The 22990-nt window shown below is 39.4% G+C and overlaps 2 protein-coding genes across 5 annotated transcripts in view; one reads left to right on the top strand and one right to left on the bottom strand.

Moving 5' to 3' along the window:
- Positions 1 to 17442, bottom strand: part of CFAP99 (cilia and flagella associated protein 99) — a gene marked incomplete at both ends in the record, with an annotated part of 49245 nt that extends 31803 nt beyond the window's left edge. Inside the window, 4 exons of the mRNA XM_080638386.1 lie at positions 571 to 683; positions 5667 to 5761; positions 8638 to 8782; positions 17323 to 17442. Of these exons, the coding sequence (XP_080494512.1) occupies positions 571 to 683; positions 5667 to 5761; positions 8638 to 8782; positions 17323 to 17442 (473 nt within the window). The remainder of the gene's footprint in view (positions 1 to 570; positions 684 to 5666; positions 5762 to 8637; positions 8783 to 17322) is intronic.
- A 3618-nt stretch (positions 17443 to 21060) lies between these two features.
- The window catches only part of ZFYVE28 (zinc finger FYVE-type containing 28), a 147462-nt gene continuing 145532 nt past the window's right edge, over positions 21061 to 22990 (top strand). For all 4 annotated transcript variants that reach the window (XM_080624071.1, XM_080624070.1, XM_080624069.1 and 1 more), the window contains exon 1: positions 21061 to 21233. In XM_080624071.1, coding sequence (XP_080480197.1) covers positions 21195 to 21233 — 39 coding nt within the window. In that variant the 5' untranslated portion in view covers positions 21061 to 21194. The remainder of the gene's footprint in view (positions 21234 to 22990) is intronic.

Here is a 22990-nt window from a genome sequence, read left to right as displayed (position 1 = left end):
GTCCCAGTTTGGCAAAGGTATTTCAGCTCCTGTCTCACCACCTAACCAATGTGGGGACACACCTGGCACCTCATAGCATTTACCTGTTAAATGATGCTGCAATTGTGTAAATAAGTAATAATTTTAAAATATTTATTTACTTGCTTATCTGATTTTTTCAGAAGGGATTACATGACCATTGCCATAAACAAGTCTGTGCACAAAGCCAAACTCAGGGAAGTCAAACATCATTTTTTAAATGCTTAATGTCATACAGATGTTGAAGTGATTTATGAGGCATGAGTCCAACTCTATGATAATCTGATGCTTCTATTTTATTTTTTTAATCAGAATATGATGTTTGATCTGTCCAGGGGCACTGAGGAGCAAATGCGTAACAGCTCTGAAAGGACTTTTCTGTAGCAGAACCTTGCCTCTAGGTAAGTAAAAAGGATTAGTATAGTCTGTGGAAGACAAGGAGGGTTCTGAGTGACTTCAATAGGAGAAACTAACAGCAAATTGAGCTTTCAAAGGCAGCTTTCCCAGCTTTTAAACTCTGAGGTGGCCACAGACTACTTAAGTGCTGCTTACCTCAGCAGTGGATCAATCCAGTTCTCCTTTACATACAGTGAACTGTAGAACCGACTCCATTCATCTTTTATCCATGTGTTCAGATACAAGGGATTGAAGAAGAATCTAAGAAACTAAGAAGTGGTTTCTTTTAAACATGGATGCTGAAGGTATGGTGTATGTAAGACTACAAAAAGATAGTTGCTTTTACTACAAACACTGCTGAAAAGCTTGCCTGTCTTTTACCCTGTAATTATAATCACAGGTGCACAGCATTTGTAGGTTCTCTTTAGTTCTGTTAGGACAGCCCCATGTCTTTCAGCCCTGTTTTGTCAAACACAAATAGATACTATTATTAGTGGCCTAAAAAAAATCTAGGGGCCAAAACATGGGGTTGTGTTGATGCCTTTCATTTGCTTCAAACATTGTAATCCAAAAGGTTTTATTCAAAATTAATTTCTACTGAAATACACTGATTTTAGTATAATTATACAATAGAGTTCCAGAGTCTACTACACCTACAATCAACTCCTGATTATCTACAGCTAGATGATCCCTGGTGCCCAAAAACATGTCAGGCCTGGCACTGCACCTGAATTACTTAAATTCCTTTCAGCTCCCTGAGAACTGAGCAAGGAGAACTGCTGAGAACACTGTAACTGCTGCTGTACGATATGGTTTCTTCTTTTATTGAAATATAATTTACTGGCATATTCCCATTAAACTAGAAGACTAAAATTTGGCAAACTTACATATTGTAGGGCTCTACATGCTGGAAAAATAGCAACTAACATTTGAACTTTCAATTCCCACTGGAGTTCACCAGAAGGTCAAGAGCCTTGCTTTAAAACTTGGACAGTTCAAATGGCCTTTTGAAACAAACCCTTAGAAAATGGCGCTCAGATTCAGTGTGTGTCATTTGCAACAATATAAATTCCAAACTTGAAATTTTTCATTAAAATTCTTGGAAATGAAAGTACAAGCAAGGATCATGCTGAAAGAACTCCAGTAATAGAAAAAAAAGCACACTAAATAATATTGACATGATGAGAGATGCTGGAAAGCAGTGTGCAGTCACTTAAGAAGCTACAAATGGAGACTGCAGAGCTTGTTAGTTCAGCTCTGCCTTGGGTTGGTTTCCACAGAAACCATATATCATATAGGTCGTTGTATTGAATTTTTAGTTCTGGAGTACCACCATGTTGCTTCTTACATCACAGGCGGTGCTAGGCCCAAGGTGGCTCAGAGCTTTGTGAATAATTCACCTATAAACAATTCAGATTTGACCCAAGGTGTTTGATGCAGATGTTCAACAGGTGTAAGAAGCCTCCTACTTCAAACCTATAGTCCTGATGTGACCATTTCTAAGGAATTAATCTTTAAATTTAGTCTTATTTTCATCTATTGTGCTTCTGACCAGAGTCTGCCTGAGCCAAAGTCCACAATCTTGGTTTTGATAATGTGTATCACGGATGGCAAATGTCGGTAGAATAAGATCCATGAAGCCACAGCACATCTCATTGCTTAACAATAGAAACTTCTGTGTTTTGGGAACCTAGTTGCTAGGAAAAGTCTCTTGTATTTCTGGTTTGTCTTCTGCCACATGTGACACAGGTGACAACCCCAACATCAGCAGCCAGTGCTTTATTTAGAGGAGCAAAATGAAACTTGAAGTACTCACAGATTTCTGTTTGGATGTTACCAGCCTCTGCCTCCTTGGAGAGGGCACTGGACAGTCATTTTGGTAACAGCTTTATTCTGCTTACTCCTCTGTCCTGAATGTTTCAAGAGTTTCACAACTCACAGAGCATAGTAACTAAGATTAATTTCTCTTCTAGAAGGGGTGGAATTACATCAGAAATTAACTGTACCCATTCTTACTATTTTAATGTACTCTGGCTGTGGTAAGACAAGTGTGTATAACTAAAGACTGCTTTGTAAAGCATTTTTACAGGTGGGCTGAATGAATACCTTGCTTTTAAGAATTTGAGCATGCCTTGCTGATTTTTAATGTATTTTCACACAGTAGGATTGTACAGATTTCCAAATAAACACAGAAAATGGGAAGTTTCCTAATCTAGTACTGTCTTTACATCCCTGCAGTAATTTGCAGAGCTGAAATCCTTATATTCACAACATAAGTTTTTGACTCTGGAGTTAAGGAAGTAACTGCAAGAAACAGCTGGTTCTGTTTCTCCATACAGGTCAGCCACTTGAGAATACACCCACAGCCATTTGCTGTAGTAGCAAATGCAATCAAGGAGGCTTCTGTCCACTCCTCTCTTCACCTCCTGATTCTTTCCCTCTTATTGTCCTTTAGAACTTCAGCTATGCCAGCTCAACCACCTGTGAGATTGTACCTTTCAACTGCAACAGAGAAATGCAGAGGAAGGCAAGAAGCTCTTAAGAAGGCTTTTCTGTGAAGAAATTGTAACAGGCAACACTATTTTGAGGATCCTGAGGTAAAGGTGTAGAGAAAAGTGTCCTAGCGTAGTCTCAGGTCCTTCTGCTACTGTATGACCCAACCTGGGACTTTTTTTACCCCATGTCCACCATGAGGCTGATCTTGTCCTACTTCTTACTAATCTTGTCCTGCTATTCCTACCTCATCATAATAGCAATTACAATACCCAGATCTTATGTAGTGGTTTTCCTTAGCAGGTCTCAGAAGTTTTTTAGAAAGGACTTTACTGCTGTTAGAAACAATCAGAACATGGAATGGAACAAAACAGGTTCTTGAATGCTAGAAAGAAAACACTGGTTATTTTGCATTTTTTACAAGGCAATTATGAAATCATAAAGATGTTCACTTCAACATTTTTCAACAGTGCATTTTCTCTAACAAACCCTTAAGTTTTACAACAAAGATAAAAGACTAACATGTATGAATACTAGAACAGAAAGATAGGCTTCAGCTAGCAATACATAGCTAAGTTCTTAGAAGAACAATCACACTAAAGTTACAAAATTGGGTTTTATCTTATGGTTCTGTAATTATACAACCATAAAGATTTTTGTATGTATTCTTAATATTGCAGAATCAGAGCTTATGATTTTCTGTTCAAGCACATGAACATGTGTGAATGAGGTAGCATTATTATTCTGCCTGGGTATTCTGCCTAAATGAAAATGTATGCATCAGTCACAGGGAAACACTGTGACTTTGATTTGAATGGATTCCATCACACATGCCTTCAAAAGATCTACTCACATAAGTCAATTTAATTTAACTAAAGGCTACTCACTTGAGTAAGATATATCTGCATGAGTAAGAAAATTCCATTCAGCCTGTGATGTGCAGAAAAAAATATTTTTTAACTAAAGTAAATCTATTCTGAGTAAATATATGTGAATAATTTTTCTGCATCTCAACTGAACTGGGACACAATAGTCACCTGGCAAAATCTACAGGTCAGCATCCTGAAGGAGAATCCCAAATTTCTGATAACTTCTGTTGCTAAGGCTGCAGATCTGCCTTCTGCTGTTTTTGTCTCTGTTGCTGGGGGGGAACCAAATGTTGCTTCTAAATCTTCTGCTGCAGGTGCATTAATATAATCTAGCATCACTTTGGAGACAAAGAACCTCTTCTAATGCAAGAGAAGAGCTAGGTACCATGGTGATAAGGATCTGATAAGATACTTAAGCAAACAAAGTTACATCTACAGGAAAAAAGGTAGCAGGTGCAGACCCTTGCACAATGCAGCACTTCCCTATCAGAAGAGTTATTCCAGACAAGGAAGGAGAAATGATCTAAACCAGAACATCAGGGCACTGACACTTAAGCCATGTAAAACTAGGTGAACAGCATCAGCAAGAGATAACTGACATGAACTGGGAAAATTATGTTGCTAGCTGAATGAGCTCAAGATGCATCCAATCAGGTGGCTTGTATCTAAGATGTTTACCAAAGAAGGGTCTGGGACAGCATTTCAGACAGAGTGATTTGTCTGTCTACCAGATTATGATAATTCTTCCAGCCACCTCTCTGTTCCTTCTAACAGTTAATAAAATGTATCATTTTTGTCTCTGAATGGAATTAATAAAAACCATTCCATAGTAAACCCATCAAAACAAAGTGAATAGAGTGTTTCTAAACATGTTATGCAGACAACCTAACCTACTCTATCCCCACATATTACAAAGAAAGCGTACTCATCAAACAGACACTGGCATCCACATGAACATTCAGAGTAATCAGTGTAAGGATAAACCTCAGCCTTTTCAGTATTAATTACTGAAATTTGCCTATCTCTTGAATTCCATATGAGTCATTCAAATGCCATGTTTTGACTATTCTTTGAAACATCTGGATGATCAAAGTTTACATATGCTGTGACACCAGTAATTTAATTTTTAGCCCATTTTTCTAAGAAAACAGGTCTTATAAGAAAGCATTGCTGCTCAGTTTATCCCTCTGCCTCTTTTTACAACATAGCTTTTGAGATAGGAAAGAGAAAGAGAAGCTCGAGATATTTATATTTCTACAAATTTCATGAAAATTAGCAAAAAAGTCATGGAACAAAGCCCAAATTTGTGACTGCAGAGAGGGAAAGGCAGGCAGACGTTTGTTGCCGTGCTTTCTGTTTGGCAGCAATGGTTTGGTCAATTGCACATTTGTTGTAAGGGGGGTGCTCCAAATGAGCACTTGTGTTTTTGGGAAGGAGAAAAAGTGGTGGAAGGACAATACACTTGATAATGGAAGTGGTAGTGGGTTGTTCAGGGAAAAAGAACACTAATCAGCAGGAACTGTGATTCACTGCATATGGAAAAACCTTCTCCTGCCTAAAGTGAAAGAAAGAATGTGAGCAGAGCCAAGAGCAAGTATATATATGAGAGGGACAGCTGTAAATCACATGAACTGTAAATTATTCTACCTTCTCAAATTGTATAAAATCCATTTTAAATTGATCCCTGATGGAATATGAGATAGTTCCTGCATGAGTATAGAAACTGAAGGTTTCTGTGATAAAATAGTAATTTAATTTCCAAATTTAAACAGAAAATAACTCATTTCTCAATTTTAATTATTCTGAAACTTGACAAAAGTGATCTGATTAATCAAAGTTAATGAAGAAATCATTCATCCATGTTTAAAAAATGTTTTGTACTTTCATTACCTTTTGCATTTTTGCAGTGTCCAGAGATTTCACAATTCTGCTGAAGTGCTGGAGACCAAGCTCTTCTAGTTGAAAAGTAGCCAGGTAACAAATAACTATCAAAAGATACAGACATTTAAAATGCAGCAGGAAATTCTAATAAACCTGTATCCTGTCCTCAGCATACTCTCGGATTTAGGCTGTTGCCTTAATTTTAAATAATCTTCAATATTGTTTCTCTAACTGGGCAATATAATGCTTGTCAATGAGAAATTGTAATATGAAGTTATAATGTTAACCCTATGCTCATTATTAGCATATATAAATATATACATATATATATATAAAAATAAATCAATTATCTCTTTTGTGATTTAGATCCAAGCCAGTGCAAAGCTACATAATTCTATGGAATTCTATCAGCTGAGGATCTATCCACTTACACAAAAAATGTAAAGCAACTTTACATTTAAAGTAGTTATCTGAAGTCATTCATAGATTTTGATGCCTGAAAAGGCCTGTTTGCAAAACTGTGAGATCTACCATAGCAGTGTTTGGAATCCTGTTAGGCTGGAGGTAAGATCTTGTCATGATTTCACAGTCATTTATTATGCCAACATCTCACCTAAATCAAGCAGCTTTGTCAAGTCCTAATTGCTTGTTCCCATTCCCTCCTTTTACATCCTGGTGTTTCTTCTCTTGGGCAAGTACAGTCACCCACACAGCCAAGTTAGATTGTGAATTTAACCTGAAGCACTTCCTTGATCAGTTCACTGGATGGCTGCTAAACACAAGTTCTAACTCAAGAGAAGATAGGACATAGGGACTAGAATAAGGGCAGCTTGTTTCTTTGGGTAGTAGTACTAGCTTGCACATATCTGTATATTCCTTATAGGAAGTTCTGAATTACTCAGGCAACAAGGCAAGGCGAATAGGAGTCAAATGGCTCCTAAAACATGTGACTGAAAAGTTTCTGACAGTATTATGTTGTTGGAAACAGCTCTCTCTTACTGTAACCAAAACTTGTGGTGCAAGCAAGCTTATTCTTAGAAAATTTAATGTGAACAAGACACATGAAAGAAGTTTTTGATAGTGAATTTTTCAGCATACTGTGTTTTTAATGCTTTCAGAGAGGATAGCTCTTATTCTTCTGTTCCAAAATCATACTTTATTATACATACCGATATTATACGTATCAAAAATGTTAAACATAAAATGTCCTAGTATTTATTTTGCAAGTGACCATTTTGCAGAAAGTGTTGTAATCTTTGTTTTCATTCTGAATTAGAACAAACCCAAGTTTTAAACTGAGATATCCAAACCTGATTCTTGCAACCCCACTGGCAAGTATGCAGAGGGGAAGAAAGGAAGAAGTACAGTCAGTGCTGGGGGATTTTTGCATACCTGTAAAGTTCATGAGCTCCTCTATCAGCTTTCATTTGACCATATTCACTTTGATCAATGAGGCTTCAATTGTACTGCAGCGTTTTAGCTCTCACTAACCAGTAATGATAAAAGCAGTAAATTCTGACCAATGTGCTGCAGCCAGCTCTGTGTATCATTAGGTTTCAATCTTGTCCTTCAGCATAGCAACGTATTTAAGCAGTCTTAGCAGAATATACATTTATCTACTACAAGCTTTATTAAATCCAAATCTGCTAACACATAGCAACAGCCTTTATAAGCAGCTTTGATCAGTTAAGTGTCAATGCAGCTTGGCAAAGGGAATCACAAGCAGCTTAAAAAATGTAAGCCAATGACCTTAGACTCTCAACTTGTTGATAAAGGAAAATTTTCCAGGGGCCTACCCTCTGCCTATGATTAATGGAGGCTTTTGAGTGGACCAGTCCTGACAATCCAATTATAGCAACACTCAGCTTAAAGGTATAATTTATGTGCCCCAGACACTGAAAAACATGGCTCAGGAGAAATGGAGACAATGAAACATTACCATTTAGAATAAACTCAATATACTATTAATTTAATCCTTGACAGTTTATGTTTCCTTTCATTTGTTATTTGATTTAGATTTCTATAACTTTCCAGATTGTGACAGAAGCAACCAGAATTGGCATAAAAAGTTAGTAGCTTTTAAAAGATAAAGAAGTTGATGTATTAGATATGGGTGTTTTTTTCTGTATTTTTCAACTACTTTGTATTAAATTGACTGGATTTTTTGAAGTACCCACAAAGCTTCAGAACATTTCTGACTTACAGAACCTAGTGCAATTTGTGATTCCAACTTACTTAGGGACTTAATAAATCGACTTCATTATATCCGTACTAAATGCATAGCACAAAAATATTTCTTAAATGACTTTTTAATGTACTTCTCAATGCTTGAAATAACTTTGGGAGTAGTAACCACTTCGATTAACTAGCTCACACTATCAGATATAGTTGTATTGTAACTGATTCTAACCAAGTAACTAATAAAAGGAAAATAATTGATCTCACTCATTGAGACAGACAGAAGGCTACTTAAGTCATTGTGATGGTGAGTAACGAAGAAACCCATGTATGGATGGGGATAGTTGAATCTTCATATTGTGAGACATGCTGTGTTCCTCAGCAGTCAGAGCTTTACTATACAGCTTCGTATCTGAATGGCAGAGGTAGCAGGTTGCATAGAAGAGAATAAAGGGAAATCACTAAAGAACATTTTTTAAAGTGATGGTTAAGCTTCCAAGATGCTTCTTGCAGCCTTTGATGTTATTTTCCATTTGCATGTTACCTGATCTGCGGGCATATTCTGCAGAATTTTTGTAGGTAAAATTCCACTTAGGATCTGTGAGACTCCAGACTATATAACAATTTAAGGATTTAGGCTTTACATCATAAGACCACTGGAAAAGGCCCTGTACTGCATACTGCCCAGGGCACAATGACAGTGCTTCCAATGTAATATAATATTAAGAAATACACTAGTAAAATAATGAAACTCGAAAAAGGTTTGTGGTAAACACATTTGGTATTGTAAAAAACCCCTTACCTATGTAGAGGTTACGCTCAGCAATCAGGCAGTATCTCCCATCCCGAACAAAAAAGGCATTGACTACTACTTCCAATAAGGATTTATATTTTATGCATCCAGCTAGTGTATCCAACACAAATTCTTGTTCTGTCATGTTAAGAGTCTATAGAGATACAAAATTAATAATGATTAATGTATTCTGGAAAGAAAATTGTGTCCAAAAAGAAGTACAACCATTTTGAAGTAATTAGAAAACCTGAATAATGAAGAGCAGTGCCTTTGGTAGGGCTGATGTACTTTGAATACTATCAAATATGGGCAGTCCTAAGAAATTAATGGCCCTTGTCAAGTAAAATGTAACCTTCTCCAATGTTAAACTTTCAGTTTCTCTGCTGACACATGCATTTAGTTAAAAGGTCTTGATGTGTAAATGTCAACAGTTAATGCAAAGAAAATCTGAAGTCTCTGAGCTATGAGAAATTATTAACTTAGTCAACAGTATGAGAAGGTTCACTTAAGAGTTTGCTTTCCCAGTGGGAAACCTGTTCTTTGTCGGTAAAATCTGTGGTCCTTGGGGAGATTAAACTGAAGGGAGAAGCTGGACAGGAATTATGGAAAAGACTCTTAACTGCTACTGTAACCTAATATTGAAGAACACAACTGATATAAACTAAACCTGTGAGTGCCAGGATTCTTGTTAATGCAGGCTGTTTCTGATCCATCACTCATGATCATGCAATACCACAAGAGAACAGAAAAATGGAGGGTCAGATGCTCATGGTACACTATCGGAACCTACCTCATAACTCCTTTAAAAAGCTGGAATGCTCTGAACTTTACAGAGAGTTTCAATCATTATAAATAATCTATGGAATATCTGTTACTACATGAGATAAACTTCTAGTATGAACCATCTTTAAAGACTGCAATAAAATCTGAGGCTCAGAACAGTTTGTTATTACATGAATTGAAAAGGGCAGCCACACTAGGACAAAATGACAAACCATAATGAATCTTTGACATAAGGACATTAGTCAAGAAGCCAACAAGAAAAACATGTAGTGCACATTTGATGCATGATCCCTCCCACAGCTCTGAGATGTGGGAACAACTGAACTGCCATAATATACCAGACGAGAGGTTCTCCTTGCCTAGTGGGCTATATGCTAGCATCTTGATTGCTTTATTTTGCTAATGTGATTCATTTCTAGTTTAAAGGTAGTATTAGAGGCTGCTGGAAGGAACTATATGAGCTTTTTGGTATGTGACACTACAAAGGGCTTTGAGACTCAGACAAAACAAGGCAATACTTTAAAATGACAGTTCTAATTTTCAAATGTAAAAAATGATGCAGAAGCATTTCAAGTGTATTTTTGTGGGTTGTCATTCAGAGCAAGCATAATTCTTTTTCACTAGTCCTGCTCAAAAGCCAGGCTTCATTCCTCCCAATTTGTGCATCATCACTAGAAAAAAAAGTGTCTTCATATAATTGTCACCATATCCAAATATATTTATATATGCACACACACATGTAGGCAGGTAAAATTAGACCTACATATATCCTTATAATTCCTTTGTTGCCATTGGGGTTACACTAATACATCTGACTTTCTCTCTAGCAGAACCGTAATAGACAATATTACTAATGATACACATACAGAATCAAGCTCAGTTTGTGGCTCATGATAGTTAAAATGATAGAAAAGTTCTATTTCTGTAACTGAAGTAATTAGGTATGACTTTCAATATATTCTGTAGCCCGGCTATGTTGGGTAAGAAGAAACAAGCGTGTAACCAAACTAATCATTACATGGAGACACGGAAGCTTCACAAAGTCTGCTGAGCAGCATTAAAGACTGAGTGTGAATAAGCATTCAGTCTCTTATGCTGAGAATCATCTACATTCTTAATCAGGACTCAAGAGAGAACCAACACGTTGTGGTTGACATGATAAACAGTAATACATTTGGGAAATATAGCCAGCTTTAGTGAGGTGGCAAAGAAGGAGCACAGAGAAAAGAGTGAAAAGGAAAGTAGGGGGAAAGAGGAGATACAGAAGGGCTTAGATGTAGGATGGACACAAATGGAAGGGCAGAGGAAAGAGACTGAACATATCTGAAAATACACAAGAAAATGAATTTGATGGGAAGCATCTTGCTAAGCACTGAGGATTCTTGTGAGGCACACAGTCCATTCCAGATATATCTTTACTGGATGAAGATTCATGAAAGTTCTTCCATAAAATTAGCAGAGAAAATCCAGAAATCTAACCCCCCACTAAATGTTCAAATATATATCCTGTATTTGATATCTGAGATATCTAAAAATTCACCACAAAAGGCAAAAGCAAACCTAAAAAAAGCAGCAAAGTGAGAGAGGATGAAGTGGTTCCAGTAGAAGTAAGATTGTGACATTCTGAGTCTAAAACAATGAGTCCACTTGAACAAATGCCATTGTTCATGAATAGATCAATCTGCAGACAACAGTAGCTCTGATAATAAACAGAAGGCCCATAGTAAAACTGGACAAGACAGCTGGAAACAAGCCCAACAAAAACTCTCACAACTGTCTCCACTAGAAAGCTAGAATATAAATTGTTTTCTTTATTTGATTATAATCTTTGAATTCACCTTCTGAGTACTTTGATATACTGTACATGTAGAAAGTGTGACAACAAATGAGTGCTTTTCAAATGTACTTTGGAGAGATGATCGGAAATAGATGAACAGGTAACAAGATGACACAAGTGCCCAAATCATATCTCCTACACAGTAGAGACTACGTTATAAAAATTCAATTGCATATTTTCATTTACTCTACTCTAGTAGAGTACTTTTAGCATTCTGAGTTAGCAAGTCAGAAGTTAGTTGTTAGGACAAACACAGAAATAAGTGCTTACTCTTGCCTGCTCCTCAAGTAAGAAAGTACATACCCACTACATGGCCGCAAGCTAAGCAACAAGGTGACAGGAGGTGCAGCCTGGGCACAACTGTGCCCCAGAGCATCAGTACTTATTGATAATTCTGTGGACCTCAAGCCAAAAAGTCTAGTCATTAAATATTATCAATTAGGGTCTGCTTTCAACTACAAATGGTACTAAGTGTTCCGTTGCTACATATAGAAATTGAGACTAGTTAAGCAGCCTGCTGCTGTGTCATTTAAGGAACTGATCTCATCAGAACCCATCATAAACTAAACAAGACTGGGCAGGGTGAAACTTGGATAAGAAATTTCGAAGGTGAACCAGTTGTTGGTTAAGACCTTTTGATAATCTAGTGAATCAATAAACAGTGCTTTAAAACATTTACGATACTTTCTGCATGGGAAGTGCGTATGTCCTGAACAAATTTCCTCAAGGGTATTTACAGTTTATCTGTGTATCTGAAATCATATTGCTATGGGAAAGTAATACACTGACTAGGTATAATTTCTAGCACCAATTCCTAAGCGCATTCTTTCTGTGTGGCCTTATGTTGCGTTTTATGTCAGTGGGCCAAATGATCCTGAAACAGTACAGTATGACGACAGATTTATAGCACCTTCCGTATGAGGCTGTCAAAACACTTTACTAGGATTGTGTTTAATGAGATTCCCCTTGGCTAATATTATTTTGTAAATGCAGGAACTATGGTATAGGGCAATAAGAGATTTGCCCCAGGTGACACACCAAATCATTAGTGTCAACAACAATTAATAAATGCTAATTTGTGAACCTTTGTTCTGCTGGTCAGACCATCTTCTTACCTTTTCAAGTATACTTTACCTCATGTATTTCTGTGAAACAACTAGCAGTTAGCTATGTTTGCAAGTATGCTGTGTGAGTCCTTCTGCATGGGGAAGGCCAGACAATTCAGAGGTGAAAGTAACACGTGCAGCAAATGTCACCTCCTGTTGCATCAAATACTGAAATTTATCAGAAGACAAAATAGATCTTGAACAATATGCCTATGCTGTGCTCAGGAAACAACTTTTCTGTCTCTAATGTTACAGCTTACTGTGTTTTTGTGTAAAGCATAGTAAGTTTATGGTGCATGAATACTGGATGGTCCTACATTTTTAGTGCTTAGAAGCCTATATATTATTCCATTGACCAATGACTGCACTGGATATAATTACTTATATGTGGTCACAATGACATTCCCATACAAATATCTGAAAGTATTCTCTCTATAGCATTAAATTTCAGCTTTTTCTGATTTCCAAGTTGTAAAAGAATGATCTTGCCTGAAATTATCCTTAAAGATCCTGTAAAAAAAAATTTAAAAAAGTGACTCTTGCCTGAATATGTGCTGATTGGCATTATCTCCCCCTTTTTGAAATCCCTAATGCCCTTAGCCCGCTTCCATGGACATATTTTCCTTGCTCCCCAACACAGCTGTAACTGGGAACCAGTCAGATTTCTTAAGGAGAGAAAAGACTGTGTAAGAAGGCTTAAGCATAGGCCATTGTACACAAACAATTTTCAATGTGTAGCATGAATTAAATGGAGAAGTATCTGCAAAAAGCAGGCTTTGCCACCATGGGTGTGTGGTAATAAGACTCGTTACAACAGGACCTATTTAAGGGTCAGAGATCAGAAAAGGATGGGTAAGGAGAGAAGGAAAAGCTCTTGTGTCTAGAGAGAAGGAAAGGAACACCAGCCATGCCTTGTTTAAGACTTCTCAGGATCAGGATGCAGTTTAAAGTGAAACAAACATTTTAGAAAGAAGATAATATTAATGAAAAGATAAAATAGCTTCCACTTCCCAAGAGAACTGAGTAATAGTATGTACTTAGCTTGTCTACTACTGGGCAGAATGTGCGCATTTGCAGATGCAGTCTGATTAATTTATAAGAATTCAGATATCATCGCTAGTCCTCTCCAAGGGCCTAATCAAAATGCTGTGGAAATGAAAGAAAATATTGCTATTGACTTCACTGACTTCTGAATCAGTTGCCAGAACCGTGTCCTCCTTCCCTCTGAAGTCAGTGAAAATGTTTCCAGTAATTTCCATAGATGAAAAATTCATCCATAGATGAAAAAACCCTGGGATCTTATGGTATGTGTAGGAAAATGTCCTGCCTCTGCTATTCACAGTCCATGTTGCAGTCGCAAACTAGTATTTTCATCTCCATGTGATAATGCGGACCATCTTGAGGAGGTACAGTTAACGTTATTTTCCCTTGTACTTACTATGAAATCACGAGTGGGACACTGCAGAAAAATCAGATTCCATCTTTTCCTTAGAAAGATTCTGATCTGCATTTATGTCAGTAACTAATAATACAAATTAGACTTGTATAATTTCATAAGATTTTTTTCAACACATGTATCAAAATAATCTTGCATTGGAGTATTTTCAGATTTAAAACTAAATCTCTGACTTTCGACATTTGGGGATTTTATTCACAGTTGAGTGGGCATGTGTGAGGCACACAGCTGAACCAACACAAATGAGAGCTAGGGAGAACTATGCCAAATTACACCATGTTCTTGCAAAACGGAAAACTCATAAATAGGTTCATCTTGCTATCAACATGACAGTGATAATGGAGGAAAGCAGTGAATTTGGGGTGGCAGTTCTGATTTTATGGAAGTAAGCTTTTCAGTAGATGGGATGTACAAAGGTCAATGTGATGGGTCTGATCCTGCAACTCTAACTGAAACAAATGATTCCACTGAAAATAAAGAGAGTTATTTGCATAGAGAAAGGCACAAACATTGCTGGTAAATTCGGTGTTAAAAAAGAACCAAGCAAAAGCTTGGCTCTAACAGTCACAAGGAAGAAAAAATGCCTGGGATGCCTCAGTTAGGTAGAATGGACGCAGTGCCTTTCTATAAATGGTCAGATGAAACGTATCCTGATGTACAGTATATGGTGGATGGAGGATCACTCTGGATATGAATAATTTTTGATTCATTTAATTGAAGAATACTTAATAAAAAGAAGGACATTTAGTACACAAGAATGAGGATATTATCTGGAGGGCATCAGTCTGATGAAAGGAGTCTGAAAAAACATTTACGAAGATAAACAAGGAGAAGTAGTCTGGATATTTAAATGAAGAACAGAAATAGAGATGTAAATTTGAATGGGAATACTAATAATTTAAAGAACTGAGAGACTAAAATAATTATTTTAAGTTAATGTGTTGTTCAGGATAATTCACACTGAGTTCTGTTTTAATAGCAACAAAGCCACAACATGGAAGCAAAAGCATTTATTTGCACTTATTATTTGTTTTTAGGAGGCTTCAAGAACATAAGATGATTCTCCATGATTTAAGGTGAAGGTTTGTTGCAAGTGGGAGTAACGTATCATATTACTAATGAACCTATGTTCTTATTGAAAATATTTGCACTGAAAACCAAGTCCAATATTATGTTAGAAACATAATAACTTACAATACAATAAACATGAAGATTGTAAATAACTGAATTACAAGTCAAAGTGTATTTTCTTCCTGGAAGAAGAACAAGTCTGATCATTCACTGAGAACAACAAACAGAAATTCTTTATTCATTTCATAGAACCATAGAATCATAGAATAGTTGGGGTTGGAAAGGACCTTAAGATCATCTAGTTCCAATCCCCTGCCATGGGCAGGGACACCTCACACTAGACCATGTCACCCAAGGCTCTGTCCAACCTGGCCTTGAACACCGCCAAGGATAGAGCATTCACAACCTCCCTCGGCAACCCATTCCAGTGCCTCACCACCCTTACAGTAAAGAACTTCCTCCTTATATCCAATCTAAACTTCTGTTTAAGTTTTAACCCATTACCCGTTGTCCTATCACTACAGTCCCTAGTGAAGTAAAATATCGTATTAGAAGGTTATAAAGACTTTAAAACGTCCAAATAAAATGAAGATATATAATATGAATGAAACGTACAGCGTTGATAACGATTGGGATCTGATTATACTTTTGGGGGATGTAAAACTAATTAACTAATTAATTAGAAAAGTCTCATAGAAGACAGGATGGTAACTTGTAGAAAAGACAAGTCTGATATACTGAATATCTGAGTAAGTAAATAGATAGCAAGAGAGACGTGTCTTGCAGTTATTTAGATTTATGCTCCTGGAATCTCATCCTCCTGATTTTTGTCCGGTCGGTAGCACACACCACCAGGTTTGTTATTTGTCATGCTGCTAGCATGAGACACACAGGCTTGAATCTTGTCTGTGATTGAAAGTGATAGCATTAATCAGGATGCAAACTGGAGAAAGCTTTTGCATGGATCTGTTAATAATGGCAGGTTGGTCAGTGGCCAAACCTGGAAATTGTGCTACAATATTTCTAGGATCATATGCCTATTATGAAACAGAAAAGAAAGAAATAAAGTGAATTTTCCGTGATGAATTATAACCACCCATTTGGTACTGAAACAAAGCTGAATTTTAGATAACCACAGAACTTATTTTTTACTTTCTTGGATAAATCCACAGCAAAAATATTATGTACTAAGTGAGCTGAAGGTATCCCAGAGAAAGATTTCTGCATTACCTTTGGCATCAGCTATCCTTCCTGCCCTCCCCGTTTTGAAAGGGTTTATTATGAAACTTAACATTCATGTTTCTCTAATGGAGTTACTGCTTCTTTTGTCTTTGTATCACCTTTCCTGGGCTGAGAAGAACAATGTTATGAATACTAATTTTTTATAAATATTTATTTTGGCAGCAGAAGTAGCTGAATTTACCTGCTCTCTGCCTAGTGAAAAAATACTACATTGAACCTGGATCAGTTCCTTGATGTAATTCAGCATATGAATGCACAGAGTTATGCAGTACTACAAGACAGGAGGGCAGTTGCAGAAACTAGGGGCCTGAGTGGAAACTGTTTAAGAAAGTAAGGACCCAAGAAATGTGGCTCAGCCTCTGATTTTCATATCACACCTCCATAGTTTTGTATTCTTGTAGTCATTTATATATACACAAAATCAATGTAAAAGACTATCTAACTGGAACAGCAGAATTTTAGACCTTATTGCCAGAAGTGGAAGTGAGCACTAGAGCTACATGGCAGTGTAGAATCACAGTTCCATCAACGTAGTTTGATAATACATGGCATGCACAGGCAATCTAAGTAATACTACTGTGTTCCCTTAATGATTTTCTAAAGCATATTCAATGTAGTAGCTGTATCAGCCCAAGTCAGGGTGGCACTGAAGACACAGAGACAGGAAGAGGCTACTGTTAGGAAAAGAGGGGAACTGCTTCAGCCAGTATAGCTGCATATTGGCAAATCTTAGTCTGGTTACTTGCAGTATTAGATCAAAATCAGGTAGTTGATTTACTGTCACTTGTGTTCTATCCCACTCTTCTGATGGTCACTCATGTCCTCAAAGCAAGAATATCTGATCTGTTGAGCCAGCTTCTAGATCGCATTCATACATAAAAATGGGTGGTGCTGACAGAAACCTGAGATAAGAAACTATAAAACAGCTTAGTCCTTAGTCCAAAGTGGACGAGAAACTTTCCCCATCACTGTCAGATCCATTTTAGACTGTTGTTGCTTTCCCTTCTTTTTATTGCTACCCAAGCAGTTTTTCAACCCCTTTGATCTTTACTTCCTTGTTTTCTGGTGATAACCATAAAAAACTTGTAAGAGAAATCAATGGAAGTTACCACAACATGTTAGGAAACAGATACCTTTATATTTAAAATCACATAGTAAACTAAAGTATGCTATGTAAGATGAAGTGAAACTTAATATACCTTCAACATTTTAGCTGATTCATTCAAGAAATCCTCCACGCTCTGAATTTCAGGGTTAAATTGGTCAAGTTGTTGGATTATTATTGCAATATGTTTTCCATGGCTGACCATCTTCACCATGGAGAATCCTATAAATATAGTAAATCATTAATTTTTCATGCTTCCTTCAGTTGTAGCATAATGTATGTTGATAGGCTCATAGAGAAGATATACTGCAGTAATGTAGAAGAGAACATTTAGGTCAAGCTTTCAAAATCACAGTGATGTGGAACAGCTAACTGGAGAAATGAGAATACAGTGCAAACATCAATAAAATAGTAGACATAATTACGTATTTCTTATTCTGCAAGTGTCTCAAAATGATCTTTAGGATGGTACCTAAAATGGTTTCTGAATAAGGTTATTTGATGAAATATAATTAAAGTTAATAAGAGAAGCATGATTTTTCTCATGTGTACTATAAAGGTCTTATTCAATACCTTGCTCTTCCAAATGAGATGCAACTGAAAGCAAAAGTTTAGTCTTACATCTTATCACATGTTGTTATTAGCAGCCTGATTTTCCAAAACAACAAAGGAATAGGAATAGAGAGGGATTATAAGGAAGCAATCAGTGTTGGTCAGCCAGCTGGGCAGCAATCACAACACATCAGTAGTCTAGGTCACTGTCAAGGTTGTTGAAGGCCCAGCAGTTGGGTACCTTTCCTGCTTGGTGCTTTGTTTGTGAAATGACTGGATTACATCTATATTAAATGATGTCTTACTTGTATGCATGAGAGTTTGCAGAACTGGCTACCTTGATTTTAATGTTCCTACGACAAGAACTACAATGCATTTGTTCATATACATGTACATGTTGTTGTGTATGAAAGACCAATGATAGTAACAATCAGGGCTGAAACTCATTAATCTGGTTTAGCAATGGGAAAAAATAAGCACAGAAGTAATTTTCCATAGTGAAAATAAAAATATATTTTTGAAAATCATTCTCACATTTTAGATATCATCATATTTTGATGTTAGAAAAGAATGCTTGATCAAGATGATTCATTCTCACTGTGGTAAAGAGAATCCATTTCCTGTTTTAAAAGGATATCATAACATTTTCAGATACAGTGTTTTTGTACTCTGCCTTTCAGCACTATCATACTCAATAATAACTGTCTTAACAGCACTTTTAGTTATTAACCTCAAAGCACTGAAAAAAAGAGTTTGTCTGATTATGTTTGATACAGACATTTAGTTACCTGGTATGATCAAGACAAAATGTCTAATTAAAATAAAAAGTCCAGCAAAACAGGGCTGGATCATGCCAAGGGATGGAGATAAAAACCAGAAGTGCTACCACATCTCTGTCACAGAGGGAATCACCATCTTTCCACTCCTCTGAGAATCGTGATCTGTTTCTCTGTACCTGTCAAAATTCTTACACACACAAGGGATTTTGGATAAGGGAGAGAGAAATACCTCTGTACTCATTCAGGCTGAATCATAATTCAAGCTCCAGCAGCTCTACCACTGACAAACATTTCTTCTTAAGGCATAGTAGAAATAAGTTTGAGCTCTCATGCTCCATAAATGCTGATATTCACCCCTCCCCTCATTAATCATTAAACCCATCCATAAAACTGGAATATGAAAACTAAGTCATATGTTAATGCTTTGAGAACTCTGGACATATGGGGTTCTCAATAAAAAGAACCTCACTTGTGATTGTATTTAAACAAACTGCTATTATTATAATCAGTGTTTTAAAACATACGTATTAGGAATAAAATGCTTTATGTTACGACAGGCACCCTTATTTCCACACAGACATTTAGGGGAATATTCTAATTCCTATGTATACAAATGATATTAATACTATCATTTATACTATACATTATCATTTATACTATATAAAAAGGTAGAAATTTCTTCTATTATCAGCTGTAGGATTTCACTGACAGGAGGTAAGACATTGACTTAGGCTTATCCTACAATGGAGCTTGGAGATATTTTGCAAGCAATTGCGTAGGATGAGCTTGCCCATAATTGCAAGGATTGGTTTCAATGACCTGGTGCTTTCAGGTTTTACACTGGCTCCTGTGCTCCTAGCCTACAAACACTCTGATTGCCTTTCCTCTGATGAAAGCTGTCCTTAACAAGAACTAAGCCTCCCTGCAAATTCAGTCAGATCAAGTCGCTACTGCTCAAAATGGAACAGGGATTTCACCCAGCTGTGTGCTAGAAAAAGGACCACTGAGCACAGGATACAACTGTCCCAGTGGCTGGCTGCTGCCATTCTGGTTTACTCTGCTGCATCGCTGACTGCTACCTGAGCGTAGCAAGGAGCAGTTCTGAGCACAGGTCCTCTTTTCAGCAGATTCCTCCCATAGGGCAGCAAAACATCAGATGGAAAACATTCACCCTGAGGAGCTATGGCCTGGATCTTAAGTTTATTTTTAATTTGCATGCATGTCAAAGTAGGTTTTGCATACCTACTGCAAATATTTTACTCGACACAGTATTTATGTGGTATCTCGTGGAACTTTACTATTAAATATTAATTGTGCAAAACCCTCTGCAAATAAAGTGTATTATATTTATGAGATCGGTAAGCCAAAGGACACCAAGGCTGGCTGCCTGCCCGAAATCACAACAGCTAATGAGAGCTCTGGGAGCAAAGACCGACACAGGCCCCGTTGACCTTTTCTGTCGTATTTATAAACACACAATAAACAAGTGAAGAGCCTGCCCGGGGCTTCTGACACTTTCACACATCACCCATTTCACCCATCCTTGTTTCGAGGTCTCACAGCCGGCTACAGCCGCTCCTGCTACGGACCGGCGCCCCTGAGGCCGCAGCGGTGCAATCCCACGGGCGCAGGGCGGCCGCCGCGGCCTGAGGTAAACCTCGAGCGCGCAGCGGCCCCTCAGCCCTGCACTCCCGACTCCGTACCTGGCTGCCCCCGCCAGCCCCACTGGGCCCCGGCACCCCTTTCTCAGCGGCGGCGCGGACCGTCCAGCCGCAGAGACCCCGCTGCGGCCGCGGGCGGCGTGGCGCAGACCGACTCGCCGCTGTTGCGAAGGGGCGCGCGGGCTTCTGGGAGCTGTAGTTTTACCGCGTGCCCGCCTCAGGGTTCCTGGATGGCACGATCGGGGGCAAAGAACTACCCGGGAGGGAAGAAAGATGGTGGCGATTGTTTGCCGCCGTTGCCAGGCAATTCGTTACGCCCCGCCTCGGGTTTTGCACTCAAGAGCAGCTGTGAATGCCTCAGCCTGTGGTCACGGGCTCGGGTGGGCTGGCTGTCACCAGCAGAGGCTTCTTGTCCCGAAGCGACCTCGCTCAGCGCGGGCGGGGGAAGAAGACTACAAATCCCGGCATGCCTCGCGCCAAGGCGCGCTGCACGGTGCCTCCGGCTGCGCAGCGAGGCATGTTGGGACACGTAGTCTCCTCACCAACTTGCCCCTGTTACGCAAATGAACCGCGAGTGGGCGGGGCGAGTCCACCTGGGGTCCTCCCCCTGGCCGCCGTCCGATTGGTGGCGGGCGCGAGAGGATGCGGGGAGGCTGAGCGTGGGTCTGGCGCCACGCATGCGTGGAGTGGGAGTGGGAGGGGTAGGGGTAGCGCCGCTGCCGGCCGCGCAATGTTTTGGGGGCTGTCAGCGGGGCGCGCAGCGCGCGGTGCCGGCGGCCGCTGTCTGCGCTGAGGGAGCGCGCGCCCCGTACCGGCTGGAGCGGCAGCGGCGGTGGCTGCTGCTGCGACCCGTCCGAGCTCTCCCTCCCGGCAGACGGGCAGGGCTTAGCTCCGGTCCCCCGAGCGGCGCGGGCGGGGAGCCGGTAGCCCCCGTGGCAGCGGCAGGCGGCGGCGGGGTGGCAGTGGCCGCGGGGATGATGAACAGGTTCCGAAAGTGGCTCTACAAACCCAAGGTAAGTTGTGAGGAGTCGCCAGGTGGTGGCTGCCCGGCGCTACCTCAGCCGCCTCACCCGGGATCACCCTCGCCCCGTTTGGTCGGGATGTCGAAGCGCGGACCCGGCGCACAGCCGTGGGTCGTTTGGCACCGGTGCCTTGCTCAGCCGGGAGCCGCGGAGCGGGGCTCGGTGCGGTTGCCTTGGCCGGGTCGTGCTGACCGCGGCCGGTGGCGGCTCCGCGGGGGTGTGCGAGGCAGCGGGGCGGGCGCGCAGCTCGTACCGGTGTGCGCGAAGCGCTCGCCCGCTGCGGCGGGAGAGATGACAAAGCAGAGCGTGTGCCGTGGTGCGGGCTGGACCTGGCGAGAGCACGGCCCGGGGGGCACGGCGGCACCCGGCAGCCTCCGGCGGCACCGGGGCAGCTTCTTCCTCGCCCGGGTCTCGGCAGCCGTACTGCGGGCGGCTGTCCCGGCGGTCTGCTTCCGGAGACAGGCGGTGCGGGTGTCCCCGGTCTGCTGTTAATGCTGCCCGCCTGTACCTGAGAACTTCGTAACTTAAATACGTAGTTGAATGGTGCTCGGTGGGTGCGTCTTTTCTGCCCTTTTCTTCTGGCTTTGAGATTCTTGGAAGGAATCCAGGAATCATAGCTTGCTTTGTAATGAAATTATCGTTCTGTGGCACGAGTTAAATAACAACTGTCTGGAGAGTGATCTTGTCTCACATGTGGCGTTCGGCTCGTATATCAAGGGCATCACTCGTTTTAAGCATCTACAGCATCCCTTTTTTTTGCCCAGGCATTACAGCAGCCAGTTATTCACTTTATGAAGTATTTGATTTCATTTTTGTCCCTGTCTGTTACTAATCCCCATTTCTCCTTGTGTTTTAAGTAATAGTGTTAAGTCTTACTTTTGTAAGCCTCTCCTGCAGAGTGCATTCTCCCGGATCACAGCCAGTATTGCTGATGTTTTGTGGGGTTTTTTGGTGTGTTTTCTTTGAAGAGGTGCGGTGATACTGCAAAATAAAAGTTCAGATTATGCTGGCTTTATGGGTTTTGCCTGTAGCCATAACCTTGGTGAGTGCTGTTGGAGAACGCACACTTGTCTGATACTGTTGCTAGTTAACTGATAGGAAAATAATGTAGATATTAAGAAACTGAAAATACAGTAACAAATTACAGGTAGTTTTCTGTGAACTTTGCTACTTGTTTGTGTTCTATGCCAAGGAACAACTAAGAAACTGTTAATAAACAAAAAGAAATACTGGCAATCTTAAACACGGAAGAAATAATTGCCAATACAGCTTTGTCACTATTTTTATCAAAATTGAATAGATTTCATGTTGATGTATTTTCTAATGGAAAATTAATCTTTTTATGGTAGATTTCAGTTATTGATATACTGTTCCTTTTTCTCTGATGCCTGTTCAGCATCCAGGCTCTGAATCAAACAGTGCATGCATCTATTTCTCTGGGACTTTTCTGTGATAAAGGAACTTTCTAAGCCTGTTGCATGGCAATGGGCCTCGCAAATCAGTAGCATCTAATGCAGTTAGTTTAAAGTCAGCACTGTGTCCTTCTTATTGTATATTTGTACTTTGCAAATAGTTTTTTGTTAGTTTCAGTAGCTTACTGTATCATTTTTGTGCTTGTATTCAAAATGAATACTGGTGAACTGTAATAGTGTGTGTTCCTTCAGAAGCAAGTATTTTTCCTGATGTGCCTATAGGATCGGTATGGATAATATAATTAAATACATAGAAGTTTGATTAGCACTTTTTTG

Source organism: Psittacula echo, assembly GCF_963264785.1.
Source record: "Psittacula echo genome assembly, chromosome: 1".
NCBI classification, from domain to species: domain Eukaryota; kingdom Metazoa; phylum Chordata; class Aves; order Psittaciformes; family Psittacidae; genus Psittacula; species Psittacula echo.
This window is presented reverse-complemented; position numbering and strand designations above follow the sequence as displayed.